General features: G+C 39.8%; 1 protein-coding gene across 5 annotated transcripts in view; it reads left to right on the top strand.

Moving 5' to 3' along the window:
* Positions 1-18,347, top strand: part of FRMPD4 (FERM and PDZ domain containing 4) — a 373,615-nt gene that overhangs the window by 296,405 nt on the left and 58,863 nt on the right. For all 5 annotated transcript variants that reach the window (XM_077343239.1, XM_077343240.1, XM_077343242.1 and 2 more), the window contains exons 3-4: positions 14,215-14,375; positions 16,164-16,266. In XM_077343239.1, the coding sequence (XP_077199354.1) occupies positions 14,215-14,375; positions 16,164-16,266 (264 nt within the window). The remainder of the gene's footprint in view (positions 1-14,214; positions 14,376-16,163; positions 16,267-18,347) is intronic.

The raw sequence follows: 18,347 nt of genomic DNA, 5'->3' as shown, positions 1-18,347 counted from the left end.
CAAAACAAAAATGTCCATTCTGAATTAGCACATTCAGAAAAACAATTGGCTGGTATTCTTTTCCCTATTTGTATTTTAAATCTCAAGGAATCTATATTGTTGCCATATTTTTTCTTACCCTTACCCCAAGGATCTCAGAGTGGGGTACAGTATCTTCCATATTTATCTGCATAAGACGACCCAGATCTGCAGGTCCCACCCTCAAGATGGGAACCCTACAGGTTGGTTAGGCTTAGAAAAGGTATCTGGCTAGGGGCTGAGTGAGGACTTAAACTTCTTTCACATCTGCAATGAGATTATAACACACTACCCTTTTTTTAGTGCTGGCTTTCACTTGCTATTTCAAAATGTCTTTGAATCCTGCCCTCAGTACTTAAGAAACAGCTTTCCATACAGCAGGGTGAAAGAGTAGAAATGCTAGTCTAAAGTTCCCATGAACATGCAGAGTTCATTCTCTAACTCCTTGCATTCCAACTGGAGGGTTTTTTTATATATGGGGAAGCATTCAAAATCTCCTGCTTCCGTTTGAAATTGTTCTGAAGTTTGTTTCAGCTGCAACAGCAAAACTGCATTCAATCTGTGTTCAGACAATATTAGAAAGGACAGGTCTTCTGTTCATGAGCCCACCACTTCATAATAATCAAGTAGAAACCTGCTTTCAATAATAAAGAGAACAATATTGACATGCTAATTAGATTAGCTTTTTTTAATACAATACATTACTTAGCAATTATATTGTTTTTGCTGTGTTAGGATAGTCTGACTAGAATTGCATTAAAATTCTTGGTAAATATTACAGAATCCATCTTGTTGCTTTTGAAAATTTGTAGGACTCATGATTTATTCTGTACATAAATAATTGTGGGAAATCGATAATTAAAAAGTCACAGCTCTTTGCATTAGATGTGGTGAGAGAGTCCTGATATGAAGGCTTTGCAATGGGGATGCTTTTTCTTTCATAGACCGTTTATGCACTGGGAACTTCACTGCCCCAGCTCCTGTGCAGGAACACAAATCGGAGGCGGATGAGGTACACCAAATGCTCCCTTATGTGGGTACAGGAAGAGGTGGGGCAACCTACCACGACTAAAACTCCAACCTGCAGCCCGGCATCAAACCTCCAGTGCATAAACGGTCATAGTGATCAGTGACAAGGAAGGTGGGTACCACCTGTGTGTTCATCAGAGTCCAGTATTCAGAAGGATTAAGCAAACTGTAGAGGCACATCAGTCAGCTATAACCTGTTTGCTCATTTATATTCAGAAGAGTGGAGACGAATAGCTAATTTTGCTGCAGAGTTTTTGCCTGCTATGAATCATAAGCACACTTTCACTTTGCACATTGGAAAGCCTGATCAAAGCATTCCTTCACACCCTTTACGCTGGTGAATGAGGATTAATTGTTCTTCCTTCTGCTTCATTCTTCACCTTGATCCTCTAACCTGCAGGCAGTTAAAAGAAAAGATACCAGCATTTGCAACTTTACACTCTGACTTAGAAAGTCAATTAAGTGCTTCCAGGATGGCTAACACAGTTCTTGTTATATCTAAAACACTAGCGGGTGGAAATAACCTGAAGAATGAGCCCAGTAAGCCAAAGGAGCCTAAAATGCCTGGGAACACAATCCAAGTGTGGATATCAGTTCATTGCATTGCATTCTAAAGAATTTATCTGATGAGCAATTAAAATAAAATAAAATAAAATAAAATAAAATGGGAGGATCGGCTTGCCAGTGCACATGAAGGGCTTGAGCCCTTTGGTGTGGAACCTTAGCAATCCTCTTTTCTGCCCTTACTGTAGACTTCCACCAATCCTACCTTTGTGTGTGTGCCTGAATTATCTCGGTTTCTAAGTGGAGTTTGTGTAGGTGTGTGTTATGGAATAAGTAATATCACAGCACCAGCTTATCCCTCTCTCCTGGTATGATCTTTAGGGCCCCTTCATGGACGTGTGTGAACACACAAAAGCTTACACCTTGAATGGAACTTTGTTGGTCTAAAAGGTGCCCCTGGACTCAAAAACATTCTGCTGCTCCATATTCTGTGCTTTTCAAGAGTTTTTTTCCATTCTCCCTCTGTTTTTGTTTATGCTTCAATCTCCACTTATTCTACTACTATTGTCTGCTATTTATTAAACAGTAGCACTGTACTCTAGTTTTTCTTCCTCATCCTTGACTTAGCTTTCTATAGTAAAGCTGTATGGTTTGTTACATAAGCACTTAAGGTTTAAAAAGCAAATCCATAAGTCTGCGCAGTTATTACTGCTCATTCATATAGTGTCATTGCTGAGAACCATCTTCCCTGAAGGCTTTGCTGAATAGGTATGAGCATTTTACTCAATTAGGGCAGTTTGCTCATTCTGACAAAAATAGGTATACTGTGGAACCTCCGACAACCTTTGTATGCTAAAACATTTCTAGTATAAAGATAAAACATATTTATGGACTCTTGTATGTACTCTGAGATATCTGCTGTATTTTATTTATAAGCATCTCCACAAAGTGTATTTGTTCAATTTGAAATTTATCTTGAGGTCCCTGCCATATATTACAGCAAAAGCCTTATTTCAGTGCAGGTGATTGTTCAAATCTCATACATGCAGGTAGATATATAGCAGTACTTTCCCTTGTCTTCACAGTTAGATATGTTCATTCAATAAAGCTAGCCACTGATCAATTCATCGGAGAATAATTCAGTGCCAGAAATGTGAAATAAATAATTTATCATATGGCAGCATGAAATAGTTTCTCATGGACAAAAAGCCATAATAATTTGTCTCGCCATTGAAGAAAAAGCAGTAAACAGTTAACACTTTGTTATGACTATAAATGAATGCAAATGATAATGGAACGTGTTTTTTTTAATACATTGATAAAATTAAGAGTGTTATGAGTTTTTGAGAAGCAGTTTAAAATCTTTGTGAATGCACAGATAAATAATGGGCTGAAAGCCAAATTCTACATTGTATATATTATGCCCGTGTTTTGCAGGCCCCGCAGAACTGAGATTGATCAGGGCCCTGCCTGAGCTGTTGCTGACTCAACCAATCACAGGACCGTAGTCAACAAGTTAATGTTGAAATTGCTATATGAAAATGTTATTGGAATTGAGAGTTACTATTGTTATACTTAATTGTATTTACTTGATGTTATTATATTATGCAGTACTCATTCCCATGTTCTATGTGAACTGTCCTGAGCTGCAAGGGTTCAATTCAAGATTCAGATCACATATCCTAGTTTGATTTTGACTGCAGTATGGATAAGATAATGAGCAGTTAATCTCTGTACCATTTCTCTGTGGTCCAACTGATATCTTTCTCAACACTGTACTCTGTAAGAAAGTTTAAATGCATCACCATGCTTTTTGAGTGCCCACATTGCTTGGGATCAAGCTAGCTAGTGGGCAAGTAATAATATAGCAATCAAACTCGTGTTGCCCCAAAATTAAGCAGTAATAGCAAACTATCTTTCACTACTACTGGTTGCTATGGCTTCAACAACAAAAGATACTTACACCTAGTTCAGTTCTGCTTGGACAAGTTCCACAGTAGGGGTGGAAATACGCAACTCAAACTAACTAAGATTCCGAATAGCCAGATCTGATCAGTTACCATTTTAATGTAATTTACTGTAAATTTTTACGGTCAAGTATGTATCTGGCACTGGTCAAGATCAATGGTCAACTGTACGAAACATTTAATGCTAAATTAGAGTTAATAAGGAGGAATACAATTTAATCAGAGCATAGTAAATTATTAAAGTTTCTGAAATTAAGCATGTAATGTAAGAACCAACATACATAATCACTAAATATTAATTAAATTTCAACGTATTATTCTACCAATTATGCTATTCCTTTCTGTTTGAACTTCACAATACAAATGAGACATCTGAAAACCATTATACATAAATCATTCACATATCTCATCAAAATTAAATTATTACATTATTATTGAGGTAATACAAAACTTTTCCACTTTTACTGTTCAAAATGTAACTCATGCAGGATCTGTAATAAAATATAATTTTCGAAATAGAACTCATGTACCCCTGTAGACATATAAAGGGTATCTGAAATGTAACAAAATCCAAAACTCAGCTTTTAACTGTAAGGAATATCATAAGACCATTTACTTTTAATTTAATTGTAAAGAAAATTATACTGCATGAATGGATCATCTGTAATATACCTTTATCTTCCACATGGCTTTTGCTCTTACTTCAAAAATTCGAAACAAATACTTGGCCAACACTTTTTTCCATTAGAATTTTAACAGACCCTATAGAATTATGGTTTGTCAGTCAGTATATCTCTCAAGATCCATTTTGTACCAGTTGTTTACATTAACTTAAATAGTAAAGTTCATAGACTCAGTTTTGTAGTTAATATGTAGATTAGCCATCTCCAGGTTGGAACATTCCTGGAGATTTGAGGATGGACGCTAGGGAAGGTGGGTTTTGTGGAGGGGAGAGATTTGAGAAGGGTCATTGAAAGTAGCTGTTTTCTGCAGGGGAAATTATTGTTTTAGCCTGGAGATCAATTAGAATTTGTGGAGATCTCCATTCCCCACCTTATAAAGGAGTAACTGCTGATGTATTCAGCAGTTCTGCATTTAAGTACTTTCTGCTATTTTACAGAGCGATTTCAGCACACAAACTGCTGTGTATGTTGGCTTGCTGCTGAGCTTTCTAAGGCTAGCTGAATGGCAGCTCTAGCTGTGTCAAATCAGAAAGTGGAAATCAGCTGTACCATAGGGGTTAAGAGCTAAAGCCAGACGCATTTTGAGAGTAAATAAAGACAATACAGTATCGTGCTTTTTGAAAAGGCCAGCATCTTAGTAGTTCTTTGAGCACTTTGGCAAAATGATATTTAAATGCTTAAAAAATACCCTCAGGTTTATTATTTATCAACATATCTGCAATTAGTATATATGATATGTACAGTCAAGAGAAAACTGCTTGATTACTACTTCTTACAGGTCTTTTTTCCAGTTTAATTCTCTACCAAATGAGACATCAGTTCACTGGTAGCATTGTTTGCCCTAGTAGGATACTCATCTACGAAGCACATGTTTATCCTGCCAGGGCAAATAGCAAAGTCAGGAGCCCAATTCCTATTGAGTAAGTGATTGTTGATTTCCAGTGTCTCCTTTAGCTTTTCCCTAAGTGTTTCCATGTTCTAAATACAAATTTTGGATTTACTGTTAAGAAAACATGCCAACAATTGCAGCCACGCTCCTTGGGCTTCCATTCCGCCCAGCACATTTTGGAGCCTTCCTCCAGCCTAAGAGCCCTCTGGGCCCAAATGTCATCAGAACATCCCAAGTAAATTTCCTTTTCCATTGGAACAGGACTCAGATAGAAGGGGATGACTACAATGTGCTCAGGGGGCTGGGCTCGAAATAAAAAGTGATGGAGCTCCAGAGCAGGCTTAGAAAGGAAAACGGAGACTGCAATAAATTGTAATCATTTATTAAGGAAAATCGGGATACAGAGTCAGACCAATACTAACTTTAGTAAATTTCAGCACAGAATACTACAATGCTCATTAATAACAGCACCCAGTGCTGTCCGTAATGTAGTAGTTACCCTCATGGAACAATGCATCACATAATTCGAGAAAGAGGAACAAGAAATAACAGAGGACCTAAAGATATTGTGAGTGATACTATCTTTTTCTGTATCAGAGAGTCCTTTAGTGTGCTTTAGTTTCATAGATTTTCAGCTATGGCTTTGAGAGAGGTCCAAGAAAAAGCCCTTAGCAAGGGGAGCAATCAGCAGCAATTCTAGGTAATAAAACCAAGAGGGAGTAAGGGCATACCGTTAGAAGGCAAGCAGGCACATGGGATTGTGTGCAAATTGTCAATGAGCAGGGCAGTATGTCCTGGCATTGTGATCTGGCATTGGAATGGAGGTTCAGGTGTAAGAATTGAGCACAGTTTGCAGACTTGCCAGGAGGAAGGGGGAAGTTTAACAGACTTGGAAGTAACACTTTTGATGGTGGAGAGGCAACTTGCTGTTCCTCAGTTCAGAGAAGGAGGGGAAAGATGAGATATCTGAAAGAGGCTTGATTGGTCTATTTGAATGAGAACCGATTGGGAAGAATCTGATTGACCTGTCTGAATGACAGCTGGTGTGCAGAAGGACATAAAGGCAGCTGTATAGCCTTGATTACTTGACTATGTCAAAATAGGTTATGGCCGCTTTCCAGAACTCTTCTAAAGAGTTCTGGTTCCTTCCTTGATGAGCCAGCCATTGTCAGAAACAACAAAGAGTGACCGTTGCCAGCCTCAGTTGCATTTCATGAGCCCACTTCCATTTCTACCAAGGAAATTTTGTAAAATCTGGCAGATTATTTTGAATCTGGCAAAGTCTGTATGGCAGGTACCAGCCAAAGTGCTAGAGAGTAAAGCCAAGAAAATGGAGGCATGTCAGTGTCTCAGCAATGCTTCCTCTGGTGGAAGGGGCTGGGAGATGTTCTCCTTAGGAAGGCTCCTTAGGGTGGCTTCAGACTTGGCTGAGCTAAGTGATAGGGTACAAGTCATAGCGTTTTGGCACTCTGGCCCTTTGATTTTATTAGGAAGTTCCATTTACATCTTAAGGGTAATTTCAGAAGGATTAGAGTTAGGCAGAGTTTTTGTTAATGCAGTGGTTAGGCTTTTTGCTTCTTTATCTTGCTCTATTTCTTCACTCTACCTTTCATGATCAATGAGATGCATTGTCTCTTCTGATGGGCTTCACTTGAGAGCAAATTGTGTTTCTGTGTATAGAGCTAGACAGGACATAAGCAGATGGATTACTGTCATTCTCCATAAAATGAAACCTGTCACAAATACGACCGACATGAATTGATCATTCCACTTTTGTACAGACCCTTCAACCTCAATTAACTTGGTGTGCATTTTTGGTTCTCTAGCCCACTTTACCTTGCCATCTTGCCAGCTTAATTCCCCTTTACTCAGCAACAAGGTTCACTGGTGCATTTTTATGAGCTAAAGAAACAGCTGTCTCTCAGTTCAGGTTCTCCCCCGCCCGCCCCCAAAGTCTACATAAATTAAGTAGTTACGTGGCTGATACAGACAAATCAGAGACCATGTAAGTGGAATAAATACCATCAAAATGACAGCTTTAGACCTTGTGAAAGTTCATTGAATCTCAGGCCTAGAAGTGCTGTGCATGAGAGTTGGTAGTGAATTCCCACCAGGCATGCAATACAATATGGAAGTTGTTGTTGATAGGTGCAAAGTCATGTCCGACCCATCGTGACCCCATGGACAATGATCCTCCAGGCCTACCATTCCCCGAAGTCCATTTAAGTTTGCACCTACTGCTTCAGTGACTCCATCCAGCCACCTCATTCTCTGTCGTCCCCTTCTTCTTTTGCCCTCAATCGCTCCCAGCATTAGGCTCTTCTCTAGGGAGTCCTTCCTTCTCATGAGGTGGCCAAAGTATTTCAGTTTCATCTTCAGGATCTGGCCTTCTAAGGAGCAGTCAGGGCTGATCTCCTCTAGGACTGACCGGTTTGTTCGCCTTGCAGTCCAAGAGACTCGCAAGAGTCTTCTCCAGCACCAGAGTTCAAAAGCCTCAATTCTTTGACGCTCAGCCTTCCTTATGATCCAACTTTCACAGCCATACATTGCAACTGGGAATACCATAGTCTTGACTAAATGCACTTTTGTTGGCAGGGTGATGTCTCTGCTTTTTAGGATGCTGTCTAGATTTGCCATAGCTTTCCTCCCCAGGAGCAAGCGTCTTTTAATTTCTTTGCTGCAGTCCCCATCTGCAGTGATATTGGAGCCCAGGAAAATAAAATCTGTCACTATCTCCATTTCTTCCCCATCTATTTGCCAGGAATTGAGAGGGCTGGATGCCATGATCTTCGTTTTCTTGATGTTGAGTTTCAAGCCAACTTTTGCACTCTCCTCCTTCACCCGCATCAACAGGCTCTTTCGTTCCTCTTCACTTTCTGCCATTAGAGTAGTATCATCTGCGTATTTAAGGTTGTTGATATTTCTCCCTGCAATCTTGATCCCAATTTGTGATTCCTCTAACCCCGCATTTCTCATGATGTGCTCCGCATAAAAGTTAAATAGGCAAGGCAACAGTATACAGCCTTGCCGAACTCCTTTCTCAATTTTGAACCAATCAGTGATTAAATGCTCAGTTCTCACTGTTGCTTCTTGACCTGCATATAGGTTTCTCAAGAGACAAATAAGATGCTCTGGTATTCCCATCTCTTTAAGAACATGGCACAATTTGTTGTGCTTTAGCATAGTCAATGAAGCAGAAGTAGATGTTCTTCTGGAACTACCTAGCTTTCTCCATGATCCAGCGTATGTTGGCAATTTGATCTCTAATTCCTCTGCCTCTTCAAAATCCTGCCTGTACTTCTAGAAGGTCTCGGTCCACATATTGTTGGAGCCTAGCTTGTAGGATTTTGAGCATAACTTTGCTAGAATGAGAAATGAGTGCACTGGTACGGTAGTTTGAACATTCTTTGGCATTGCCCTTCTTTGGGATTGGAATGTAAACTGACCTTTTCCAATCCTGTGGCCATTGTTGAGTTTTCCAAATTTGCTGGCATATTGAATATGGAAGTACCAACATATAAATTTATAAATGATGGTCCCCTGTGATTCTTGCCCTGAAGTATTCTGTTTGTACGGTGGATAGTTGCTCCTCCCAACTAGCAAGTATGCTGGCCCCATAAAACAATTTGTACAAAATATTTTAAGTATGATGCCATGGACTGAACCACAATGTGGGGGGGGGGGAGAGAAGAATTTAAAAATGGTATTCTGACAATTGTAGAAATAATGTATTAAAGCAAAGTTTAAGCAAAGTGGTGGTTTATGGGATGGTTTAGACAAAATAGCAGATTTGTGAAAGATAACTACCATAAGCAGTTAAAACTGTCCCTTCATATTCTGTGTAAAACAGAGTATTCTACCTTCTGCTTCCTCATTCACTCTAATTTGTACCTGAGCATCAGGTCTAGGGTTTGTTTTTGTTTTAACTTTCTGCCGGTAATTGTTTTTAGATCCTATTGCTGTTGTTTGCTATTCGTAACTGATATATGCCTCTTATGCACAATGACAGCTATTGCGTGCTGCCGCTGTGCCATTGTGGCGGGGCACAATGTCCTGCCGTTTCCCGTATATGCACGGGAGCGGGGCATGCTGGGTTGCCCCGGCGTAGTGTGCGTGCGCACTTTATCGCTGCCAGCCGAGGTAAGTGGGGTCGCCCCTGCCAGCTCCGTGGCTCCACGGAGCCCATAGGGGAGTGCAGAGTCCCTTAAGGGACACTGCAAGTCGTGGCTGGGCAGGCCAACAGGCCTGGTGCTGGCAATTATGCACATCGCCGGCCCGCTGCAGCCCCGGCTTACCCAGAAAGCTACAGAAGATCCCGTATTCGCTTACCGTGGGTCTTCCGTAGTCCTGGGCTGGGAGGCACCCACACTGGCGACGGCAGCGAGCGTTATCGGGGATTTTCCCCAAAGCACTGCTGCCGCCAATGCGGGCAACATGGCCCGTGCATAATGGGTCATAGGGAAGCAATGAAGCTGTCTTGTAACTATATCAGCCTCCTAGTCACAATATTTTTGTGATCACCAAGCACTGCTGTGACTGCATATAGTAAATTTTCCTGTTTTAGTCTTTCCAGTTTTCGTGTCCACATATGTTTCCCCCCCTTGAATACTTTCTTAAGAACCTAAAATCCTAAAAATGTGTACAAGTCAGTGGCTCAGCATAATGCAAATGCCACACCGTTGTGTTACAAGAATGCGTACAATGGAAAGATTCTTGTTTTTCCAGAAGTATCTGGGATGTCGCAGGGAAAGAAAACTACCAAAGTCAAATGTGATATCTGTCACAACAACAAAGGCCCCAATAGAAAAATAGGATGACAAGGCATTACTCATACTGAACGCAGAATCTTATAGAAGCCAGTTTAATCAGGTTAATACTTTTCACAGTAAAAACAAACAAACAAAACTTGTGTTAGAGCATCAGTTAGGGCAGTAAATGGGATCAAATGCTGACTACACAATCCATTTTTACTTAGAACAGGAAAGAAATTGAAAAAATTCTCCATCAAATACTTCCAGTTTAAATTTTACAGTGTTACACATACAGATTTAGCCATTTTCTAAAATGTGTGTAATATAGGTTAGTGTTTGTTTACTTTCTGTTTGTTACAGACACTTTTAGAATATTCCTTTGATTAGATTGATTGTATCGCATACCATTTTCTCTATATAGTTATCAGCTTCATCCATTTCCTAAATAATTTCCTAGGGGGTCAGGTGTTTTTGGTGTTCTTACTGTTATTAATAATTGTTTCCATTGTTGATTGAACTGTTGCCCTGTGTTTTGTTACAATCTGCTGTTTTAAAACTGTGGAGTAGAATCCAAATTACTTTTTCCTCCTGCAAAAATTTCCTTATTTTCTTCATCGTATTCAAAGCCACAGTTTTACCCTCACAGTGTTGTTGAGCAGTGGTCCCCAACCTTCTTATCACCGTGGACCACTCAACGCTTGACAATTTACTGAGGCCCGGTGGGGGGGATAGTTTACTCCTCTACTCTCAACCACTGCCCTAACGTTCTCTGATTGCTATGGTGATGTTTAAACATCCCTTCAAAATAAGATACAGACACGCTACAACAGTGAACATAAGGAACATTTTATTTTCATGGAAATTTTAACTCATGACAATGACAAATCAATGGGAACCCTGAGCTTGTTTCTCTGCAACGAGATAGTCCCATCTGGGAGTGATGGGAGACTATGACACCCGAAGTGTGTTGTAAAGGGCCGGGGGGATGAAGTAAAGGGCCGGGGGGGGGAGAAGGTGTCCTTCGCGGCCCACCTCCAGTTAGTCAACGGACCACATGTGGTCCGCGGCCCACAGATTGGGGATCGCTATTGTTGAGAACCGATGCCTGTAGAGGGCAGTGGGAAGATCCCATCCTCTTCACAGCCTGCACTGTCTTGGATAGTAGGGTCTCCTTCTTGTTTCAAACTTAGTTGCTTTAGTGTGCACCCCCTTTTAAGTGCTAAGCAGATGTGAAACTTGGGGAGTCACATAAGGACACCTGGGTACAGGTGGAACTCCCACAGAATAAGAAGAAGGGTATGCTGGAATTAGAAACTAATCAAGTGCAATCTCCCTCAGTTAGTGGCATACCATTCTCAATAACAAAGGCATGATCCAGTATCCTGATGTACCCCTCAGGTTTCTGCCTAGCCCAAGAAAGTTCCTATTGCATCATCCAATTTATTGGGTAATATGCATAATCATACTACTTTGGGGGTTTCCTGAAACCTGAAAAATATTTCAGTGGTTTCTCAATGCTGTTTTAGACAGAAAAAAATGTAGTGCAGCAGACTTCACCTTCAGATCACATTGTATTTTGTCAGTGGATGTGGATTTAGCCTTGAGGTATGAGCAGTAGAAAAATCTAATTTGGGGTTAGAAGAGTAATTGTCATTGATAGCATGTATGATGAATCCCTGTTTGGAATAAAATAGATGGCTTTTGGTACCTTACAATGATTTTTTTATTCTTGGTTTTTGTAATATCCTTATTTTATTCTTCTTTTTATTTATTTCCTGTCTTTCTCCATGATCAGGGACACAGAGCCGCTTTTCACTCCTTTCCTCAACTTAATCTTCATAACAAGATCCATGTGAGGATAGGTTAGACTGAGAAATGGTAATGGATCCCAGGTCACCTGGTTAGCTCAACGGGGCTTCAAACGCAGTCATCCCAAATCCTGGTCTGACTACTCTAATCACTGTGCCAGACTAGCCCCCTAATCCAAAATCTCAAATCAGACATTATGCATGGTTTTCCTCTTCAGGTTTGTATGAAGAGGAAGAGTAGTCTTTCGCTTATCCTAAGCCCAGAAGCTGTACATGACATTATGTAAAAAACCCAAAAACCAGCTGAACCTTTTTACTTTCTAATTACATTTCTGCCATATGCTCATACAGATGGCTTCTACTAAGATCTTATAGGGTGCTATAAAATGACCTTACTTTAGAAGATTTAATCATTGAAGAAGCTTATGAAAAAATAGAATTGACACATTAGCGTGGAGTGAGAGTAGTCCAGAATCTTTCCTTGCCTAGAAATATTCCTAGAAATATTTTAACGTGCTTGTAATGTAGAAATCTGTTATCTATGGGTGTTATTGTTTGTTTAAAAAAGTATAAATCACTTTTAAATACATACCATTATCAATGTCAAAAGTAAAAATTCAGGACCCAAGAAATGTTGTCATCTTGTTGAGATGAAACATATGTATCTCTTCAGAGATCTCCTGCAAATTCTCTATCAAGAATACAAGGCGGAATAATGATATAATAAATATGTGAACATGCAGAAATGAATGGGAAAGTAACTGACTTTTGGAAATGAATCCTTTTGTGAGCTGATTGAATTGGTAAAGTTCAACATGTTAAGAAAGGATTCCTACTAAATGGAAATTAAGTTTGTTTGACCTCTGTTACTTGGCTTTATCCCCAGATGGCTTTTCCCTTCAGTGACCAGATACTCTTAATGCTATTTGACTGTCCACTGTTTTTGTTGTGGAATCTGATATGTGGGTAGAAGCTTGTAAGGCATGTTCCAAGTCCTCCAATTTTACCTCAGTTTTAAGGTCTAAATTGGCCTTGACAAGATATAGTTTATAAACCTAAAAACAAAGATGTTAACAGTATTGACACATTTCAGAGAGAGAGAAAGCCATGTGGTTAGATGCAGCCAAAACAACAGAAATTGTTGTGGCACCTGAAAGACTCATGAATTTATTGTGGCATAAACAAGAGCCTACTTCATCAGATATTTAAAGTTTAACATAGCTGTGTATACACAAAACTAAAAATGACACAAAGGTAGGGAAAAGAGGGGATATTACAATGAAGTGTAAAAGGCCTGGCTAACAACATAGTTGTGGTCACTAGGGACGCTAACCTCCAGGTGCAACCTGAGTATGCCCTAGAGTTATAGCTCATCTCAAGGCTCCAGAGATCAGGCCCCCTGGAGAAACTGAATACTTTGGAAGGTAGACTCTATGGCATTGTATCCCACTGAGGTCCCTGTCCTCCCCAGGCTCCAAACCCAATTCTCTAAGAGTTTTCCAACCATGTCCTTCCGGTAGCCAAAGGGATCCTGGCAACCCTAGTTGTCTCAGAACACAGATGACAATAGAATCTAGTCTAAACAACCCATGACACCCATCCAGTTGTAGCTGCAGTGAATGTAACAACGGGCCATAATTTTATTTTATTTTATTTTTATTTTTTATTTATTCGTCTTTCCAGGGGTAGAGCTGCTATTAAAGCTTTGACCATTTTGGTTTCTCAGTTTTAAGCGAATATCAATATCCATTACTCCAAAATACATTATTTGAGACTATCAATATCCAGAACTCTGGAATACTTGATTTGAGACTAGTAACCTATAGAAGTTTTATGCAGCAAACTTTGCAAAATTAATGGGATCTAAATGTTCGCATCTTCATTAAAATTATGGATTTAATTATCAAAAGCATAAGCCTGATATAAAGTACTACAAATGCCTAGGTACCGCAGTAAAGGCTTAAAAATCTAAAGGCTGCCAGGTGAACTGGATAAAATGTTGCCACCACAGGGATAAAAGTTGGGAAATTTTTTTAATATGCTTGTTAATTACTGATTTTAAACAATAAATAGAACAATTAACTGTGGAATCTTTTACACACATATACACAGACGTGGTAGGTTATATGATAAGCCTCTGGGTAATAAACTGGACCCTACATATGTTGTTCTGAGCTCCTTGGAGAAAGAATAGGAAACAAGTGAGAAAGGTTAAATTAACAGATTTGGTAAACAAATGAGATGGGGATTAAAATACAGATTTACCCATCAATCTTAAAATTTTCTCCTTGTCTAAGTGTGTTCAGGTATATTTGGTATGTGGTTTTTGTGCTGATGACTTCCACTGCAGTATTACATTATATATGACCAGTGAAACATCCCTCAAATACTTTAAATGACATATAAGATATACACATTGGAAATTTAACTGATTCATAGTTTAACAAGTAGGGGCATTCTTTTAATTTACTAAAATGTACTGGTACTGCCTTGGGTCTTTTTTTTTCTCCTTCAAACTAAGATGACAAATTTAAAATAAATTAGTCTCTCTCTCTGTTTTTTTAGTCACATGACCCAGTCAGCCCCTTTTGACGACCCTCGATTAGAGAGCTGCCAAATAATACCTCCAGCTCCCCGGAAAGTGGAAATGAGGAGAGATCCTGTGCTGGGCTTTGGTTTTGTAGCTGGCAGTGAAAAACCAGTGGTTGTACGCTCTGTAACTCCAGGTATGGTTCCTCCTCCTATGTTTTAAATTATAGGGTTTTTTTTAATCTCACAACAGTATTAATGTAATTGTGGTCCAGAAAGTCCTGTAACGCGTGGGCTTTTGAAATGTTTAACAAAAAATGAATGCTGCTGTTGCTTTAGGAAACCTGAGTGACAGACATAGTTACAGAATAGGATGTACAAACTAAAGGTTTTGTCATTACAGGACTTTTGTTTCTCAATAACTTTCTCTGCTTTTTGTCGTAATTTTAGATAAAGTAGAGCCATGATAAGTATCAAAGTGTATATTGATGCCTCATCTGTCTCCAAGGTCTGTTTTCAAAATGAGTGAAGATAATGAGTTCCTTGAAGCTTTTCCCCTGTCCTACTAGTAATAACATTAATAGCAGATCAGTCTCTCGCAAAGCTAAGAGGTCTTGACTCCCACTCTCTAAAGCTAAAGTTGCCAACCTCCAGTTGGGGCCTGAAGATCTCCAGGAATCAGAACTTATCTCCAGGTGACATCATCTAGTTTCCTTGGAGAAAATGACTGCTTTAGTGGGTGGACTCTATGGCATTATACGCCATTGAGGTCTTGCCCCTCCCCAACCCTCCACCTTCTTCAGGCTCCTTCCTGAAAAATCTCCAGGTAGTTTCCAATATAGAATTGGCACCCCTATCAAAAGCTGACTCTGAGACATCTATTGCTGAAAATATTGTTGTGGCTCTCTGAGGCCCATTATGCACGGCCGCCGAAACGGCGATTTCGGGTCACATGGAAAACGCAGAGGGGGAAGACGCAAAGCACACCGGTTATGCACGGGACGAGTCACGACGGCGGCAAAACCCAGAGTAACCGATTATGTACGCAGCGATCCCGGCACCGCTTCTGGTAGCGCTCCGGTCACCCGGAAGCTGCGCTTTCTTCCGCGTTTCGCTAACGGGGCTTTTTTAACAGCATGCACCGAAGCTGTGGCCGGTTACAGCCGGCTCCATGCGTTATTGGTGATTTTAGTCGCCGCCACTCCACCTTGAATGTGCGTTATTCCCCCCGTGCATAATGGGTCTGAGAAATAATTTCAAGCTGTTTCTCCAGTAGTAGTTGAAAGTAGAAATATTATAAATGATGGTAAACAATATCATAAAATAAATAGCAATACAACATCAAATAACTATCTAAACTGCCCTACAACAGTTTTAACTGCCACACTGATCTGCAGTTTTCCTGACTGAGTTTCTTCTTGAACTATGCTACTAGAGGTACCCCAGCAACCACTTTCCCCTCCTTATCAACCAGTAAGGGGCTAATGACAGCCAAAGGGACACACTGGTCATGTACAGAATGCCCATGAAGGTCTCTGAAGCCTGAAGTACCTCAGTGTTCAGACTCAAGCAAAGCTGGCTAGAAGGACATTGAGGAAGAGGAGGGTATTTATGGTTAGGTAGAACTCCTGTGTAGGTGGATTTCAAGTTGTGTGCCTGGGGAAATGAACAGAAAGTTTCCCACACTCCTCCACAGTAGGAAATATGAAATGAGAAGCTGAAACTACAACTTATCCCTTTCTCCAGTTCTATTGCTATTTCCCAGCCTGCTAAAAATATATTTAATTGTGCAGTGGGATGGGGAGTGGAAAAATACCATTGTTATTTCTTGCCCACTGATTGTGTTGAATTCTTAGATATCTAGTAAACATGGTCTAACCGGAAACTGTACAAGTCTTGAAGACACAACCAATCTCTGTGCTCTGCATAACCGAAAAAGCTGCTTATAGCTATGTAACCTATGCTTCAATGTCATATCTCAAAAGGGGGACCCTCTGAAGGAAAACTTATCCCAGGAGACCAGATCATCATGATTAATGATGAGCCAGTGAATACTGCTCCAAGGGAGAGAGTCATCGACCTTGTCAGGTAGGTAATGTTTCCTTCTTTGTTTTAAATTTTATTTAGAGACCTGCTCTCTAACCATTGGTGTTTTTTAAAAAATGTACCCGAACCTTCAGCATCCTAATAAACACATGATGTCAGTCATTGAATGGCAATCTTTGGGTCTGGCAATGATTAATTTTTAATTTTGGCATTTTCATTGGGAGGCAGGCAGTGCAGGCCAGGTTGTAGGACATTAAAACAGAAAAAAGTCAAGAATTAGGCCAGAGAAGTAGCCTCTTGGAGTCAACGTTTTGGAAATCAGGTGGTAGTTGGAGAGGAAGGATGTTAAGAAAGAGAAAGCTCGTTGAGATTGAGGAAAACAGTATAGTTTGAAGATTGAAGTGGGGGAGACAGAAGAGAGGAAAAGGTAGATTATGTAATGAAGAAGATAAGTAATGATGAAGAAGAAACAACCAAAAGTCACAAGGGGGTAGGATCAGGTAAACATGCGAAGGTGTTAGAAGAGATCAACAAGATAATGAATTTGGCATGTCTTTCTTTTCTCTCTCTACGCCCATTTTCGACAAAGATTTTACGTAAGTTAACAGGCTGACTGTGACAGACAAAAAACCTGTCAGCCTGAGCAAATTACTGGTGAAAACACTTGACAGGTGACAAGTATAACATTAATAACTAACTATAAGTGCTTCCTTTATTGGAATCTTCTTAGTAAAGACTGAAGAGGGCATGGCAACTAAAAATTTAAAGGGGCCAACGAATATTAAATTATAAAAAGGAGGAATTATAAAATTCACTGGAATTTGTGCTTTTTTTCTACACTCAGTACAGTCACAAAAATGGAAGCAGAGATTCTGAGGCACTTGAATGTAATGAATAGCATCTGCGTCCTGTGAAAGGAACCAGTCTCATCACTTAGATTGCAAAATTGCACAGACCATGTCCCATCCTGGGGTTTCTAGTATTGTAACTTCTGTTAGGCTAATTCAGGTAGCTGACTGGAACTTTTATAAGCAAACTTGTGTATTAGCCATGTGTTTCATGGGCTATTTCTGTCAGTTTTCCTAGGATAGCACTTTAGTCAAGCAGCTGCAAACTGAAACTGTAAATACTGACCTGTGTAGAATTCTTGGGAGGAATACTCTGCTGGTGGTAAGCTTTGATGCCAAATCCCATCCTTTCATTTCCCTGTATGTCTGCCTGTGGGGTCTGAAAGCAGTTGACTCTAATGAATTTCAGTGAGCTGTATTAGAGTTATGTAATACTTCATTCCACATAAAGAGCTTACTATTGTTTCAGTGGGGACATCTGGAACGATTAAGGAAAATGCTGTACATTCAACACACTAGGGCAAAAAGTAATTCATTGTGCCAGTGTGGTAAAGCATCCCTTCTGGGCATCAACTTAAACCAGGGTCATGCATAGATCTGGTGTTTCTTCATGTGCAGAAATTACGCTTTGTTTTAATTTGATACGTGCTCTTTGAGAATTTGTCTCTTATCTAGTTGCAAAAATCCACCACCTGTGGTATCTAAATTTGTGATTTCTTAAGAGTGTTAAATTTCTCTTTCCATTCATTGATTCAGCTCTCTCGTTTTATTTTCTCTAGTTTTCTGACCATGCTCCTGAGGTGATATATATAGAATAAAAATAAGCACAAAGACTTCTTAGCACCACAATAAAATTCAAGTGAAAAACTGTTATTTAGAGGAGGGGTAGTACTGGAATATACAAGATCTGTAGTGTGCATGATTCAAAACCATATGAAGAATGTCCTACAGGAGGCAGTGGAGGATATGTGTATTTGGTATAGTTAGATTAGGAACTTTCTGGTATTTTTCAAATAGTCTCCTATTTGAAAAGCAGTCTATTTGAATAGACTTCCTACTCCTTTGAACATAGTTCCTTCCAGCTTCCTTCCAGAAGAGATTGAATGAATGCAGAACAACAGTTGGACAGTTGGTTAGGATCCTTTCATCCATCAGCAAGCCTTGTGTAGTAAGATTGTTCAGTGGGAAAGTGTGATGTATAATGTTGTATCAAGCATTAATTACATCAGGCATCATGGCCTTGATCATTGTCAACTTCAAGATGTTTCTCTCAGA

This window comes from Paroedura picta, chromosome 6 (assembly GCF_049243985.1).
Source record: "Paroedura picta isolate Pp20150507F chromosome 6, Ppicta_v3.0, whole genome shotgun sequence".
NCBI lineage: Eukaryota > Metazoa > Chordata > Lepidosauria > Squamata > Gekkonidae > Paroedura > Paroedura picta.
The sequence above is the reverse complement of the archived record's forward strand: the minus strand, read 5'-3'. Positions and strand labels throughout refer to the sequence as shown.